Here is an 18761-nt window from a genome sequence, read left to right on the forward strand (position 1 = left end):
AATGTCTTTATTCAAACAAAACTCCCTCAGCCACCACGCCAAGTAGGGCTTGGCAGCGGCAGGAGATAATGTTATATCCTAGCCAGTAATGCCACCCGAGCCCGCTGCCAAAAGGTTGGCAGCATCAAAGTCCGGACGCCGTCCGCATAAGCAGCGCCAGCGAGACAGGAAATCGCCGCAAGTCTGCGCGCGCCACCGCTGGCTTCTGGGTTCTTAAAGCGCTGGAGTCGCGAGCGCTAGGACAGTTCTGTATTCGCCGCTCAGTTGTATACTCGCCACCGAACTGTGTGCTTGCTAGTCAGTTGTGTGTTCATCGCAGCAGAGTTGTTGTTTGTCATCAGCCGACGCTGACCTAGCCGCTCCGACTCGAACTAGACAGATTTCTGTAGACACGGAGTTCACTACTGTGTTTCTGTATCTTCGTCAATAAAGATAAGTACCGACTTTTATTTAATCAGAGTGTTTGGGTTTTCATCTTTCTGTTCACTGTTCCAGCGGACCGGTCGGCCCACTATTAAAAGTGTGGCGGTGACTTCGTAAGCCGTTTCTACAGCGAATTGTTTGTCGCTACGAACACCGCCACAAAAGATAAGGCACAAATTGTTCCAAATTTTACATGTCTGTGGTTCAGATCTGTTGAGTAGAGTGCCCTGGTTTCAAGAACTTGACCATCTAACATTTGTAAACACTTCTGGACGGACAAAAGTATGCCAGCATCATTTTCTTCTCCACGAACATTTTTTCGTAATGTGTAAATCGCGGGAAAATTATAAATATGTTGACCCAAAATTGGGTGCAAATTAACATTGTGTACATAGGAAATTAGACGGGAACAATAAAAATAATATTGTAAATGTTAATTCTGGGAGTGTAAAAACAAAGTTACACTGTACCATGATTTTTTTTTTTTTTTTTTTTTTTTTTTTTTTTTTTGCATCTGCAGGAAACAATGGGACACAGAACAAGTGTTTGAACTTAAACCTAATATGCTGTAGAGCAATACACTATCTGGCAGAGATTGTTGCACTTTTGGTCCAGAAAAGAATACAGAAGTGTTGACAGGCAAACTTCAGTAGACACTTGGGGTCCACAAATAGATCAGTGCACAAAACATAGTTTCCACTGTCATACATTAGGGACAGATCTTGCTGAGAACCCAAGAAAATTCTGGTCCTGCATAAAATCATTAAGCCGGTTAAAGGCTTCGATCCAGTGATGTGATTTGTCTGGTGTGGCAATAGAGATGACAAAAGGAAAGTGGAAATCTTAAATTTCACATTCACAAAATCATTCATACAGGAGGATTGTACAGGCTTGCCATCATTTTACTGTCATACAGACTCCTGTATGTGGGTCATACAAATTGACATCCCTGGCATTGAGAAGCAGTTGAAAGAGTTAAAAACACACAAGTCTCCAGGTCGAGATGGAATACCAGTTTGTTCTTAAAGTGAGTACTCTTTGATATTGGCTCCACTCTTTGATATTGGCTCCTTATTTAACTTATATTTATCATAAATCTCTCACTCAGTGCAAAGTCCCAAGCAACTGGAAGAAAATACAATTGAGGTCTATTTATAAGGATAGAGGAACAGATGAATAAAATTACAGACCAGTGTAGTAACATTGCTTTGTTGCAGAATTTGTGGGTATATTCTAAGTTTAAATATAATAAATTTCCTTGAGATGGAAAAGCTTCTACCCATTAAACAGTATGGGATTAAAAAGTATTGCTCCTACTTAAATCGCTCTTTTCTTGCCTAACATCTTGGATGAATCGCAGCAGATAGATTCCATATTCCTAGATTTCTGGAAAGTGTTTGACGTGTTGCCTCACTGCAGACTGGTAACCAAGGTACAAACATACAGAATAGGTTCCTAGATATGTGAGTGGCTTGAAGACGTTTTATGTATTAGAGCGCAATATGTTATCCTTGACAATGAGTGTCCATCAGAGGCAAGAATATCGTCAAGGGTGCCACGTGGAAGTGTGATAAGGACTGCCCTTATTATCTACATACATAAATGATCTGATGGACAGGGTGAGCAGCAATCTGGGCTGGTTTCTGAGGATGCTGTGCTGTATTGGAAGGTGTCGTCATTGAATGACTGTAAAAAGATATAAAATGACTTAGACAATATTTCTAGTTAGTGTGATTAACAGCAGTTTGCTCTAAATGTAGAAAAAAATGTAAGTTAATGCAGGTGAATAGGAGAAAAAAATCTTCTGATGTTAGAGTACAGTACTAATGGTGTAAACAGTTTTTGGTATTGCTGAGCAACAGTCATACAATGATTTTTAAATGAACAACTCACCATTTGACTGTATTGTTTATTTAATTACGACCCAGGTTTTGGCCTTGTATGCCATTTTCAAGTGATTGAGTTCATATCATTGACGTACAAGTGCAGAACATCAAGCTCATAATTGACCATAAATTAAGAATAATAATCGCTCCCCACAAGATCTTGTAGAAAGATAATGAATTTACATCTGGCATTTCATGGGGAGCAGTTATTTTTGTTAATTTAAGTTCGGTAATAGAGAAGGAAAATGGTTGACTTTGGTTTAGTGGGAGACTCTTAAGAAAGGGTCATTCATCTGTAAAGGAAACCACGTATAGAACACAGTGCATCCCATTCTTAAGTATTGCTCAAGTGTTTCTAATAAAAAGATGATGAATTTACAGCTGGCATTTCGTGGGGAGCAATTATTTTTCTTAATTTATGGCCAATTTTGAGCTTGATGTTCTGCGTTGTATGTCAGTCACGTAACCTCAATCATTTGAAAATGGTGTAAAAGGCCGAAACCTGGGTCATAATTAAATAAACAACAATACAGTTAAATGGCGGTGTGTTCATTTAAAAAAATACTAGTGATGTGTTACTTCAAACAGTCACATTGATTAAATATATAGCGTAATGTTCAAAGCAATACAAAATGGAACGAGCACATAAATTGGGTAGTAGAGAAGGAAAATGGTTGACTTTGGTTTAGTGGGAGAATTGTAGGAAAGTGTCATTCATCTATAAAGGAAACTACGTATAGAACACAGTGTGGCCCATTCTTAAGTGCTGCTCAAGTGTTGGGAATCCCCGCATGTCGGATTGAAGGAAGACATCGAATCATTTCAGAGACATGCTGATGCTTTAGTTATTGGTAGGTTCAGTCAACACATGAGTATTAAGGAGATGCTTCATGAACTCAAGTAGGAATTTCTGGAGGGAAGGCGACACTCTTGTTGCAAAACACCATTGAGGAAATTTAGAGACCAACATTTGTGGCTGACTGCAGAATGATTCTGCTGCTACCTGTGTACATTTCATGTGAGGACCCCAAAGACAAGATAAGAGAAATTAGGACTCATGTGGAGGCATATAGACAGTTGCTGTGCCCGCATTCCATTTGCAAGTGGAACAAGAGAGGAAATAACTAGCTGTGATAAAGGGTATCCTCTGCCATGCACTGTATGGTCACTTAGAGTATGGATATGGGTGTATATGTTAAAAATGTATTGATGAAAGATTCAGTCTTTGTAGTGCTGCACTCATAACAAAATATTGCTGAATTTATAAAAAATATTAAGTGGGTTTTATTTCATCAGAATCTCCACGAGATAAGATGCACACCAACAGATTTTGTTAATATTTTGATCAGAATACACATTTTGTATCACAGGTTTCACAATTATAAAGCCTTCTTCAGGACACAATTAGTTAGTTGCATTCATGTTCCATGTATCATTTGTATCATAAATCATAATGATGCGGAATGAGTCATTTCACACTTACATTGCAGATTAATGCGTAAATATGACTAGATGCTGATCATCTATAAACATTTTTGTTGTTATTATTATTATTATTATTATTATTATTATTGAACATGCAGATGTGGATTAGTAATTCCTGCCCAACCCCTTTTACATATTACAATAATAGAACTTCTTCTGTGGAATAGGAGGGGTTATCAGAGAGAGACTTTTTCGGTTTGTTTTTGAATTTTCCTTTGCTGTCCACCAAACATTTTATATCACTGAGGAAGTGATCACTTTGTGTTGCAGCTATGTGAACCCCTTTTTGTGCTAAAAACAGCATTAATTTGGAGTAATGAATTTCATTTTTCCTTTTGATATTGTAATTGTGTACATCATTGTTCTTTTGAATTGCAGTGGATTATTTACAACTATTTCGTGAGGGAATAAATATACTGTGAAGTGGTAGTCAAAGTTCCCAGCTCCTTAAACAGGTGTCTACAAGATGATCATGGGTGAACACCACATATTGTTCTTTCAGCACTTTTTTAACAGTGAAGACTTTCTTTCGTAGATGAGTTACCCCAGAACATTATTCCATAAGACATAATTGAATGAAAATATGCAAAATAACCTAGTGATTTGTCTGTCCCCAAGATTTGCAGTGATTCTAAGTGCAAATGTGGCTGAATTAAGGTCTTTTAGGAGTTCCAAAATGTGCTATTTCCAGTTTATATTCTCATCAACATAGATGATTTAAAAAAATTGAAGTTCCCACTATATTTATTAGTTACACTTATCATTTGTATAGTAACTCTAGATGTGCAGGACTGAGTATGTTGTGTCATTTTAAAATTGAGAATGAGGCCATTCACAGAAACCAATGACACTGTTAAGAATATTGTTTACCATTCTGTCTGTTGCTGTATGTATGCTTGAATTGATTCCAATACTAGTGTCATCCACAAAAACAACTAATTCTGCTTGTTGTACTTCGGACAGAAGATAATTTATATATATGAGGAACAATGGCAGACCTAAGATTGATGAGTTAACATGTAAGTGTCGTTCTCAGTAGAGCAACTCTTTCAAAATCCAAACTCTGATTTACTGAGAATATTATAAGCCTGGCATGCTCTATCATAATTATCTAATTGATTTTCTATGTAAGCAGTCTTCTTGAGTCATTTTGACTGAGACCTATCTTGTGGATATGTGCCAGATGAGTAGTTTTCCCATAAACTAGACTTAAAAGAGCTCTCTAGAGATAAAACTGAGTACTCCAGTAAATCTTAAATTCTTATCATTGTTTATGGATTATATATTTTAAATAGAGACAGAATTCGATTCAGTTCTGGAATAAGAAAGTGATAATTTTTCTTTTTTTCTTATTTTGTGTCAAAATATTGCAAGGATAATCACCTTTCACTGCAGACAATAAAAACCAGCACTGTGCAGGAAATAAATGCAAATAAATGCCTGACACTCAGTGTTGTAAAAGTACTTTGTTTTTCAATAATCAGTACATTTTCTTTGGTATTTCAGAATGGTGCTAGCCAGACAGGAAGTGTCGCAAATGACGCATTGGGTTCTACACAAAATCTAGTGACTTCACCTTCTGGAGCCAGTGCCATCAGAGGGAGTGGTGGTACAACCACGACTCTGGCAACGTCATTGCACGGTGCGTACAGATTACGAAGTGTTGTGTCTGCCTCTTCAGCTTTAGTAAATGAAACAAGGGGGGAGAGGCTGACGGGCCGCATTCGACACTGTAGACCTGCTCTGAGAGGCCCTCACGCTCCACGTGAAGCCAGTCCGCTGGTCGGAGGACCTGTTGTTTCAGCAGGAGGTTTTCGTGGCCTCAGCAATCTCGTAGCTCTTGGTGATGCCTTTGGGGGACTCGTGCCCCTTGACTCTTCTGTCATTGTCAGTGAACCTGATTCTGAAGATGAAAATGGAGATATTTAGTCCCACTATGTTGAGTGCTTCAATAGTGCTACTACATATTTGAAAACTGCCCATAAATTCCTAGTTATAACAGATGCTGGTATGCTTTATTTCCAGTGATAGCTGCATCTGATGAAGGAACCTGATATCAGTATTTCAGCTTTTTAATTATTATAATTATTTTCCTGTCTTGTGTTTAGTGGCTGATAAGGTTGTGTGAGACTCATATGTGGAAGAATTCACCTTTTTGGATAACTTTCAACACTCGGTATGTACAACTTTTCCAATACTGCAAAAAAGAAGCTTTCTCCAGATATGGTTACTATTTCTCTGTAATCCATTGCACACACAATCTCCATAATATAAATGTGTACACACACCAGATGGGTGTGTGTTTTCATGTGCATGTGTATCTCTGTCCCTGCACAGAAAAATTTTGGTGTGTTAAGTCATGAATTTAATAATACGGTTTTTATAATGTTACGTGCAACTTATTTCAAGTGCAATGTTATCCAGTACCCTTCACATGCATCTTAATTTTTCTCCTGCATGTTTCATATGAGAACATTATTTCTTTATCATATTTTTCCACTCAGTTTTAATTTGTAGTAGTTCACGTAAAGAATCCTCACATTCTGATTAAACATAATAAACAACAATATCACAATGTTTGTCACATTCTAGTCCAAAAATTACACCATAGAAAAGGTGAAAGTTACTGCATATCAGTTCCTGTGTGATGATTGATAGGGTGTAGTCTGCAGATTGTATAATTGGATTTTTCAAGTTTTCAAAACCATTGGTTGAAACGGGGAAGAAGCAGATCACAAGAACAGCACATTGGAGGAATACAGCAAAGGACGGTTGACCTATTTGACTCTTATCTGCTATATTCCAATAAGATTCTCACATAAATCTCCCCAGTAAATTTTTCACATAATTCTCGCTAAATAATGAACTGAATCCTTTGGCTGGTATTATTCTGCAGAGGAGGAAACATTTGAGGAAGAGAAGGGGAAAATTTTTTACACCCTTCACCTCTTCACCTCTCCCCCTCCCCCCTCCCCCCCTACCCCCTCCCCCCTCCCCCCTCCTCTCTCTCTCTCTCTCTCTCTCTCTCTCTCTCTCTCTCTCTAAAACACACACACACACACACACACACACACACACACACACACCAAGGTGAAATTGAGGTGTAAATCGTGTTTTCAGAAAAATCACATTATTATAAAATTTTCTTGGAAGCTAACTGTAAAAGTGTTAAAACGTGTGCTCTCCATTTAGCAGTTTCTAGCACGTATTTTCCACAGATGTATATTGCAGGCTGCTCATTAAACACACTACTTGTTGCAGGAACACCTGTTAGACATAACAGGAATATTTCAGGTGATATTCAGCTAATTTTATCCAAGTAGATATTTCTTAGGTGAAATCCTGGTTCTCATGATGATCCAGCTGGGTTGTCATATAATTCAGAAAAAAATGATGGCACAAGTAGCTGTAATTGGTTAAGGAAGTGGAAAAACTGTATTAGCAGGAATACTTGAACTTTGTGAATAGTAATTCATTCATCTTATAATCTGGTATTTATGATTTACATCTAATCGTATACCTGGAGGCACATAAAAAAAAATTAATACAACTTTGTTGCTATTGACGTTCATTCAGGTAATTCAAGAAACTTTGTCAGCTGGTAGGAAGACTAGAGTAACTTTTGTGTCCTCTACTGTGGTGCTCTTGGAGTCTTCTATCCCAAGACTGGTTTGATGCTGCTTTCCACACTCTCCAGCCTCCTCTTCTCCAAGTAACAGCTGCTATCTGCATCCATTTGAATCTGCTTCCTGTATTCATCCCTTGGTCTCCCTCTACAGTTTTCTCCCACACTTTTCACTATTGCCTCATGATTCCCTCCCGCGTTAGGATGTGTCCTATCGGCCAATCCCTTCTTTTAGTCAAGTTGTCATGAATTTCTTTTTTCCCCCAGTTTGATTCAGTATCTACCGTTAGTTACCTGACCTGTGTATCAAATACTCAGCATTCTTCTGTAGCATAACATGTCAGAACCCTGTGTTCTCTTCCTGTCTGTACTGTATACTGTCCACATTTCAATTCCGTATAAGGCTATACTCCAGACAAATACATACAGAAAAGTCTTCGTAATACTTAAATTTATTCTAAATGTTAGCAGACCCTCTTTTTCAGAAATGCTTTTTGTGTTAAAGTCAGTCTGCACTTGATATCCTCGCTTTCGGCAATCGTCAGTTATTTTGTTGCCCAAATAGCCAAACTCATCTACTACTTTTAGCGTGTCATTTCCTAATCTGATTTTTCCAGCGTCACCTGATATAATTTGACTACATTCCAATACCTTTGTTGTTCTTTAGTTGATAATCAATTTGTAAACCCTTTTCAAGTCACTGTCCATTCCATTCAAATGCTCATTCAAGTCCTTTGCTGTCTTTGACAGAATTACAGTGTCATTGACAAACTTTAAAATTTTAATTTTTCTTCCTGCACCTTAATTTCCTCTCAGAATTTGTTCGTGGTTTCTTTTACCGCTTGCTCAAAGTACAGAAGTAATAATATTTGGGATAGGCTACAAGCCTGTCTTACTCCCTTCTGAACTACTGCTTATTTTCACGTCTTTCAACTCTTGTATAGAAACCAGATAGCAGCTACAAGTTATAAATAACCTTTGGCTTCCTGTGTTTTGTACCTGCCATCATCAGAATTTCAAAGAAAATCTACAGAAGTGCCTGCCTTCTATAGAATTGTAATTATTGCATTCTTCTTTAAGTCTGAGAGTATTTCACCTGACTCATATATCTTGCACATCAGGCGGAATGCTGTTGTCATGACTTGCTCTCCCAAGGGCCTCAATAAATCTCAGGGAAAATTGTCTACTCCAGGGGCCTTCTTTTGACTTAGGACTTTCAATGCCGTCAGATTCTCCTCGCAGTATCAAATCTCCCAACTCATCTTTATATACTTCCTCCTCTCTTTGTACTTCATTGTCCTCAAGTATGTTTCTCCTGTATAGCCCTTCTATATATTCCTTCCCCCTGTCAGCTTTCCCTTCTTTGCTTAGTACTGGTTTGCCATCTGATATTCATACAGCTTCATGTCTTTTCTCCAGAAATTTCCTTAATTTTCTTATATGCAGGATCTATCTTTCCACGAGTTGTGTGTGCTTGTGCATCCTTGAATTTCTTGTTTAGCCATTCCTGATTTGCAGTTTTGTAGTTCAACAGTTTTCTTTTTATATTTTTTCCTTTCATCAGTTAGGTTCATTATCTGGTAAGTTATCTAAGGATTTCTACAAAGCATTTTCTTTCCTGCAAGTCGAACCTGTGCCGGCTTTACAATTTCATCCCTCAAAGCTACCCATTCGTATTTCATTGCATTTCTTCCTTTGTTTCAGTCAATTGTTGTCCAATGATCTCTTTGAAACTCTCGACAATGTCTGGTTCTCTCAATGTACCCAGATCCCACATCCTTAATTGTGTACATTTTGTAATGTTCTCAGTTTTAATATGTAGTCATAGCCAAAACATTATGGTAAAGAGTCCACATGTGCTGGTGAAAATGTTGTTTTAGTCTAAAATCTGTGTTTTTAGTCTGTGTTTTAGCATTATGTATTCTATTTGAAACTTGGCTGCATCCCCAGATCAGATATAAAACCTTCTGTGATTCTTAAACCAGTTGCTAGTGATGATTAAATTATGCTCTATGCAAAATTTTATCAGATGGCGTCATTCATCCAGTCCATGTTTTCTTACTATTCCTCCTTGTCTTTTCCCTACTGCCAAATTCCATCGCTGTTAATTTTTCATCTCCCTAACTATCTGAATAATTTCTTGTATCTCTTTACAGTTTCTTTCAATTTCTTTATCATCTACAGATGTAGTTAGCATATAAAATTGTAGTGTTGTGGTGGGTGTTGGCTTTTTGTCTGTCTTGGCTGTGAATGTGTTAACTGTGTTGTTCATAGTAGCGTATGCATATTCCTATTTTCGTATTCATTTTTAGACCCCCTCTTGCCTTACCTGTGTTTGATTTTGGATTTGTAACCCTGTACTCATGTGACAAGAAGTCCTGTTCATTTAACAGTACTGTAGAGCTGCATGCCCTCAGAAAATGTAATGGCTGTAGTTTCCCCTTGCTTTCAGCCATTCACAGTACGAGCATAGCAAGACCGTGGTGGCTAATGCTACAATGCCGGATCAGTCAGTCGTCCTGGCTGTTGCCGCTCCCTCCCCCCCTCCTCCCCCCGCCCCCCCAACCCCCCACCCACCCTCCCCCCCACCCCTCCTCCCCCCCCTCCCCCCCCAAATCGTCCCCCGTCCCATACAGCTATAAATGGCTTTGCCATCTTCAGGAACCACATGTATGTTTGGTCACACCACAAATACTTCTCTATTCTGGGTACAGCTGTGCTAAAGGCTACTGTATCATTGAGGCATGCACATCACCTCATTTCACCATGGTCAGTGGCCCGTATATATATGACAAAAATAATATTCTTTCAATAATTCAGTTTTGCTCCACCTAAAAGTTTAATTTCAAACAATGAAAATTCAGGGTGGAATGTAGTAATGTCTGAAAAGGATAGTTGCTACTAATCATATAATGGAGATGATGAGTCACAGGCACAACAAAAAGACTGTCAGAAAGTAAGCATTTGGCCAACAAGGCCTTCATTCGAAACACACACACACACACACACACACACACACACACACACACACGAGACCACAGTCTCTGGCCACTGAGACCAGACTGCGACTAAAACAGCGCTTTATGGGAGAAGCAACCTGGTGGGAGGAGGGGGGGGGGGGGGGGGGGGGAGGTGGTAAGGAGGAGACTGGGATTCGGAAGGGGGGAAATGCTGCCAGTAGGAGCATACAGGCATACAAGAACGAGGTGGGGAAAGGTTAGGGCAGCTAGTTGCAGTCTAACCTCCCGACTGCACCTAGCTACCCTATTCTCTCCAACCTCAGCCCTGTATGCTCTCATTAGCAGCACTTTACTGTCCACAGCCCCTCCCTTGCTATCCGTGGCCCTCCCTCCTCCTTACCCCCACCAGCCTGTTGCTTCTCCCGTCATGCCACTGCTGCTTTCAGTTTAACCTCAGCAGCCAGAGACTGTGGTCGTGTGTACGAGAGTTGTGTGTGTGTGTGTGTGTGTGTGTGTGTGTGTGTGTGTGTGTGTGTGTGTGTGTGTGTGTTTCCAAAGAAGCCCTTGTTGGCTGGAAGCTCACTTCCTGGCAGTCCTTTTGTTGTGCCTATCTGCGACTCGGCATCTCCACCATATGGTGAGTAGCAACTATCCTTTTTATAACTTTGTTAAAAGTTTAATTTCATAGGTGTGGTGGTGGTGAGGGGGAGGGTGTAGCCACTGTTAAGTGAGCTCCCAGTCATTAGGGGTAGAAAGGCCAATTGATGAGAGGAGGAATGGGTCATGGTGTAGGATGAAAAAACTGAATGTGATCAGTTAATTCAGTTTCTTCAGGGGGGGGGGGGGGGGGGGGGGGAGTTAAGTGGTGGCAGAATGACAGTCAACCCATCTGATGTTAAGCCAGCAAAGAGAGTTGCATTAGGGACTTTTATATAATTCTTAAGAATCAAATTGTGGAAAAGACAATTATTACATACATTTTGAAACTTCCAAGAAAAGATTGCTGAGGGTGACTGCAACCAGCAACAAATGTTCCTAAGTGAGGTCTCATTTGACAATCTTTAACTGAGAAATAATATTTATGCTAATTAAGTTCTGATATAAAGAGGAAAATGCCAGGTAATAGAAACTGTTTAATTAGGCAGCAGGTGCGGTTAGCTATCTCGTGATGACTTTGCAAGTAAAAAACTGGTTTGGTTAATAATAAAGAAATATTAGGGGAACAATACATAGTTTGTTTGCTTTTGAAGCTTAAAAATTTGAGAAATGTCCGTGTGTGTGTGTGTGTGTGTGTGTGTGTGTGTGTGTGTGTGTGTGTGTGTGTGTGTGTTTTACAGTTGGTTATTACTACTATCTGTATGGTTGGTGTTAATTTTTATATTGTGCTTTTGATCATTTGTAACTGACAACATTATTCAGGATTTTCTTAATGTTCTAAGTTATAGCTTTATTTGGTTACATTGGTTTGAATCATTACTGCAGTTTCTTTTCGTATCTGCAGTAGTGTTTTGCAGCAGTTATTTATGTAATTCAAATTCTTTGTATGAACAATTGTGGGTTTGCATATAGAACTTGCTTGGTCTCCCTCTACAATTTTTACCTTGTACATTTCATTACCAAATTGGGAATTTCTGTATCCCTTAGGGTGTGTCCTATCAGCTGACCACTTTTATTAACCAAATTCCTTTTCTCTTCAGTTCTGTATGTCTTCCTTAGTTACACTATCCAACCATCTAGTCTTTAGCATTCTTCTGTAGAAACACATCTCGTAAACTTCTATTCGTGTCTCATCTAAAGTGTTTATCATTTACTTTCTGTTTACATACAGAGCTGTACTCCAGAAATCTATCTTCAAATAAGAATTTCTAATGCTTAAATTTATATTGAACATTAACAAATTTCTATTTTTCAGATATGCTTTTCTTGCTATTGTCAGTTTACATTTTACATCCTCTCTACTTTGGCTATCATTAATTATTTTTCTGCCCAAATATTGAAACTCGTCTGTTACTCTTAATTTTTCATTTTGTAATCTGATTCCCTCAACATAATTTGTATTAATTTGACTACATTCAGTTATATTTGTTTTACTGTTGTTGATATTCATCTTATAACCTCTTTTCAAAACACTATCCATTTTTTCAACTGATCTAGGTCTGTTGTGAATTTGATAAAACTACAATGTTATAGGCATACCTCAGTTTTAATTTCTTCTCTGTGAACTATAATTCCATTCCAAATTTCTCCTTGGTCTCTCTGTAGTATCTTACAAATGGTTATTGCAATGCTGCTATTTGTGTGATAGGTGTGTTAAGTCGTATATTATGCAGGCTTGATTTTCTGTTCCTCTGAAATATTGTTTTATTTACTTACAATGAGTTTATTTCCATCTCCGCAGTGGGATTTTCTATCAGATGTGTGTTGTGCATATAATTCAAGTTTTTCACGTATAACAATTATGGATCTGTGTATGGAGCTAGCTTAGTCATATTCATATTGTCTCGTGGATGATTAATTTAAATAACTGAGAGGCTGTATTCTGTGCACATGCTTCTGCATTAATCACATCTTTAAAATGCAGAATGTACTAGCTGTGAAATAATTTTTCACTCTGATTCATGTTAAAGCTAATGTTAACAAAGAGTAATAAAAATTACAGTAGAGACACTGTGGATAGTGAACAAGGACTATGGAGGATGCCTACTTCACTACTGAGCTCTGCCCACCTCCAGAGCTGCAACACCCTGCTGCCACCTTTCCTTTTTTCACTTTTTATGTGCTTCCTGTCAACTAATGCAATAGCATAACTTTTATAATCATTGGAAACTACTAGACATATGGAAGAAACAGGAGAAGATTTCAAGTGACAGTGAGGTGAGGCAGGGGGCAAATGAGATATGGTTATGATTACAGGGAAAGTACCACAACTGAAGAACTATGAATATCCATAAGCAGGCTAGGTGGCATAGATGGAGAAGTTGCCAGAAAAATCACAAGAAAAAGTGCAGGTCAGAATGATGATTGTTTCAAGCGAAAATCACACAAAATACCAAATTTAAAGTAAATATAAATTGGCATCATGGTTAGTAAGAATGAGAGAGGCATATAAAAATGAGAATTATATAGAATAAATGAAAGTAGAAACAGAGAAAGATGAGGTGGCACACAAATTTAATCTCCATTCTACTTCAGTTTTTTGTCTCCTTTCAAAAATAATTGTTTCTCTGTGGTTTAGTTCAGAAAATTATCTTTTCAGTTTTACTTTGAGTATTATTCATTACTTTTTACGTTCTACAGTTTCTACCACAGTCTCCTTCTCCTCCTCCTCCTCCTGCTCTTCCTCTTCCATTTACTCATTTCCATTTTTATTTCCTTTCTCCATTATGTTTCTGTTTCTTCTAGCACTTCTCCTTACATTTGTCTATGAAATGGAAAGTATTTTTTCCTCATTCCCTTGTACTAAAAATTTTGATACTAAGGTCATTCATAAATGATGCACTCATTTTATTTATTTATTTCCATGTTATGTGTTTTTCTTAGCATTGTACTGAAGGGCTGTAAAGAGATAATCTTGCTGCTTCTCAGTGACCACATCCCAACATTAGGGAAATTTTAACAATTCCATCAACATATTCAGCTGATGAATGGTTTGTGTAGTGGCAGCAGAAACCTTTGTCCTGGTGAATAACCATGTCAGCTCTTAGGGACTCCCTGCTTCAAGAATAATGAAAGTCTGGTGGGCTCATGTCAGGTCTCCAGGGTGCATGAGTTAACAATTGCCATGTTTACTGAGCTTTTCACTTAAGACATTGACAAGTAGCAGATGAATGTGTTCTCATAAATGAGATACCCACCCTCAAGCAACAGAATACGTTAACCTGTGACAGTTTGTATACATGCAGCTCTGCCTGGAGCCTTCCCCATGTTGTCATTAAGACAGATTTCTGAGTATTTATTTCTTGAAGTAGCAAACAAGAATACAAACTTACTCATGCTGTTCTAACCACCAGCTGAGCAATGCTGCAAGACGGCAAAGATTTAACACTTTGAGTGCTAGTCACTTATTTAAACATACTCATCCCAATAGCAGCCTGTTATATCCTTCACCTCATGTTTACTGAGCTTTTCACTTAAGACATTGACAAGTAGCAGATGAATGTGTCCTCATAAATGAGATACCCACCCTCAAGCAACAGAATACGTTAACCTGTGACAGTTTGTATACATGCAGCTCTGCCTGGAGCCTTCCCCATGTTGTCATTAAGACAGATTTCTGAGTTTATCTCTAATTTGACCCTCTGCACTGGAAAAAAATGAAACTAATTTTCACACTTAAAAATAAAGTGCATCAGATGCTTTTTTAAATAAGCATAAAATATATTTTTCTTCTGGTAAACCTCTGATCATCAGAGGTCAAGAGAAAGACTGCCTTCCTCAGGTGAATAAAGGTTTATATTAGCATTTCATTTATAATTTAAGAGCAAAAGTACATATTTAAATCTATGTATACGGTGAAAAGGAAGAATATATTACGATAACAACTTAATGTTTGACATAGTTATTTTTTGTGTGGTAGAGCTGGCAATGTCGTTGCACACAAAACACCACTTTGCATACACCACACAGAAATGATTTACCTTTCCTTTTGGCTACTCCTTCTTTCTTCTCTCTTCCTGAGCACACTCCATATGCATTCTGTGCTTCTTTTTTCCCCCTCTGATTGTATTGGTACTCTTTTTACAGGAAATAATTTCTAATCACCTGTGAAATCTCAGTAGCACTTGTGGAAGTTGAGTGTTAGTAACATATCATTGACAGATCTTTGCAAACAGAACTAGTGAATTGGCTGGTACTAATTTTCTTCTTCATGAACTGTGTATTTAATACAAACTAATCTGAAACAGCAGTGAGAATTAGGTGCAACAAAGGCTTTGTTCACCACTTCAAAGAGCAATGGTTGAATATTCCATGTGACATTCTCTGGCCACTGGAGTCAACACCAAGCTTGTTTTTATTGTAATCAATGATTGCCACTAGTCTGATTCACCCCTTCCCTTCTGTCAGTATAGGAGGGTATGTCTCCTCTGTACGTTGTGCTTATCATATAAATGTCTGTTGTCTTTCCTTCACAGTGGCTAACTGTTTCTGTCTGTTCAAGTGATTTAGGAGGCAGGCAGCATTCTTCTTGTTTACTTTTTAATGCTAACAGTGAGAGTAGTGCACTTTCTTTCAAGAGCTGTCGATGGCTGTACACTTGTATAGTACCGATCAGTTAACATTGTGTGGCCGTACTGCTAACTTATCAAGAAGTCTTAGCCCTACATTCATCACAGCATTGTCCTGCCACAGGATACATCAAAATATCAAATACATTCTGATTCTGCTTCCACAAGCACATATTATTCAGTATCAGTGTTCCTTCTGTGGCATATACTGTTTGAAACAAAGACATCCCTGAAATGGATGCATCCCTTCATTAATTGTGAGGTTATATTTGCCTTGATATCCTCTCTCGCATCAGTGACATATTTTGTCATATTCTGCCATATTTCAAATAGCGAATCAATCCTGGTTCACCTTTAGCTTTCACATGAATTTTTACCATTCGTGTGGAAGTTCGAACATATTAGTAAAAACCTATTTCTACTCATTATGGTCAGACAGAAACTGCATGATGCTACTGGAGCTATGCTCCAATGATCTGCAATTGATGGTTGCTCGCTAACATTCAAATCTAAAATGATAGCAGTAAATTTTCAAATGTAGTCCAGAGCGGCTGTTTTGCACCACTAGTGTGCCATTTGGCTGTAGTTGATTAAGGTGTTGTTTTCTTTGTATTTTCTGCCCTTCGTACAGGTTTGTCTGCTCTTTCATGAGGTGTTCCAGCTCATCATCGACAAAATAGTAAAATAAATCTTCCAGATCACTTTTACTCTTCACGTTTGTATCCATGTGTATATTTGCAATAAGGCCAGTATAAATTCAAATACTATTTTGAATATCATCCCTTTTGTTCCAGTCATTTTTCTGCACTGACCTAGTTCTTGACCATTTTCATCCTCTGTCATTTGCTACTTGCAAGTGCCTCTCAGTTTCTGTGGGCCCAGCAGTAGCTTACGTTACTCTTTCATTAAACACACTTGATTCTCAAATAATAAATAAATTATGAGTGAACATGAACATGTATGTAACATAATAGCAAAGAAACATGAATAAAAACATTGTATTATATTATTTCATGACATGCACATATGTATAAAACAAAAAAACAAAATCACAGAAGCCTTCTTGCCTGGATCAGATAAATTGTAAGTGTTGTCTTCAACCATGCCATCAGCATCAAGAAGATTGCTAAGATCACTTTCAGATCCCTCAAGAATGCAAAGAATCTCTATGTCACTGAGTGGACTGTTATGAGATGTACTGTTTAGCTTGCTGATAATGCTAAGAGTGGCATCTCAAACTCCACTTTCTGATATAATTGTTTCAATTACTAGATTGTGTTGTGAACCAAATTGGCTGTAATAAGTATGACATAGCAAATGACCAGGTACATTCAGTTCCACCACCATGAATTTACTTTGTTGTGACCTTCATTCATGACCAGTGTTTAAAAGTAGTAGTCTGTAACTTTTAATTCCTGATTAAGAGCTCCTGATACCTTGCTGTCATACCCCTTTGGCACTATTTTGACTGGCATATAAACACTGAAAAACTTTACTTCCTTTCTTTAATGTTACAATATTAGAGATGGAGAGTTGCTACTCACCATATAGCGGAGATGCTGAGTCGTGATAGGCACAACAAAAAGATTCACACAATTATAGCTTTTGGCCATTAAGGTGTTTGTCAGCAATACACACACACACACACACACACACACACACACACACACACACACACACACATCTGCAGTCTCAGATAACTGAAACTACACTGCGAGCAGCAGCACCAGTGCATGATGGGAGTGGCGACTGGGTGGGGTAAGGAGGGGAAGGGATAGTATGGTGAGGGTGGTGGACAGTGAAGTGTTGCAGTTTAGATGGAGGACAGGAGATAAGGTGGGGAGCTGGAAGTAGTGGAAAGGAGAGAAATAAAAAGAAATTAAAAAACTGGGTGTGGCAGTGAAAAGATGGCTGTGTAGTGCTGGAATGGGTACAGGGAGGGGGCTGCATGGGTGAGGACACTGACTAACGAAGGTTGAGGCCAGGAGGGTTACAGGAACGTGGGATGTATTCCAGGGAAACTTCCCACCTGTGCAATTCAGAAAAGCTGGTGTTGGTGGGAAGGATCCATATGGCACAGGCTGTGAAGCAGTCATTGAGATGAGGGTTATCATGTTTGGCAGTGTGTTCAGCAACAGGGTGGTCCACTTGTTTTTTGGCCGCAGTTAGTCGGTGGCCATTCATGCGGACAGACAGCTTGTTGGTTGTCATGCCTACATAGAATGCAGCACAGTAGCTGCAGTTTAGCTTGTAAATCCCATGACTGGTTTCACAGGTAGCCCTGCCTTTGATGGGATAGGTGATGTTAGTGATCAGACTGGAGTAGGTGGTGGTAGGAGGATGTATGGGACAGGTCTTGCAACTAGGTCTCTTACAGAGGTATGAGCCACGATGTAAGGGATTGGGAGCAGGGGTTGTGTAAGGATGGACGAGTATATTGTGAAGGTTTGATGGATGGTGGAATACCACTGTAGAAGGGGTGGGGAGGATATTGGGCAGGACATTTCTTATTTCATGGAACGATGAGAGGTAATTGAAACCCTGGTGGAGAATGTATTTCAGTTGCTCCAGTCCTGGATGGTACTGAGTTAGGAGGGGAATGCTCCTCTGTGGTAGGACTGTGGTACTTTGAGAGGTGGTGGGAGACTGGAAAGATAAGGCACGGGAGATTTGTTTTTGTACAAGATTAGGAGGATAATTACGGTCAGTGAAGGCCTCAGGGAGACCCTCAGTATATTTTGACAGGGACTGCTTGTCACTGTACACGCGACGACCACGGGTGGCTAGGCTGTACGGTAGGGACTTCTTGGTATGGAATGGGTGTCAGCTGTTGAAGTGGAGGTATTGCTAGTGGTTAGTAGGTTTGATATGGATGGAGGTACTGATATAGCCATCTCTGAGGTGGAGGTCAACATCTAGGAAGCTGGTTTGTTGGGTTGAGTAGGACCAGTTGAAGCAAGTGGGGGAGAATTGTTGAGGTTCTGGAGGAACGTGGATAGGGTGCCCTCACCTTCAATCCAGATAGCAGGAGTTTACGAATCTGGGTGTATAGGAAGGATTCCTCTAGATGGCCCATGAATAGGTTGGCATAGGACGGTGCCATGCGAGTGCCGATAACCATACCCCCGATACGGCTATGGGCACTCACGTGGCACCA

At 39.0% G+C, this 18761-nt stretch overlaps 1 protein-coding gene across 4 annotated transcripts in view; it reads left to right on the forward strand.

The window, feature by feature from the left end:
• The window catches only part of LOC124711147 (palmitoyltransferase app-like), a 156975-nt gene that overhangs the window by 112294 nt on the left and 25920 nt on the right, over window positions 1–18761 (forward strand). For all 4 annotated transcript variants that reach the window (XM_047241043.1, XM_047241044.1, XM_047241045.1 and 1 more), the window contains exon 8: window positions 5301–5436. In XM_047241043.1, the coding sequence (XP_047096999.1) occupies window positions 5301–5436 (136 nt within the window). The remainder of the gene's footprint in view (window positions 1–5300; window positions 5437–18761) is intronic.

Source organism: Schistocerca piceifrons, chromosome 8 (genome assembly GCF_021461385.2).
Source record: "Schistocerca piceifrons isolate TAMUIC-IGC-003096 chromosome 8, iqSchPice1.1, whole genome shotgun sequence".
Taxonomy (NCBI): domain Eukaryota; kingdom Metazoa; phylum Arthropoda; class Insecta; order Orthoptera; family Acrididae; genus Schistocerca; species Schistocerca piceifrons.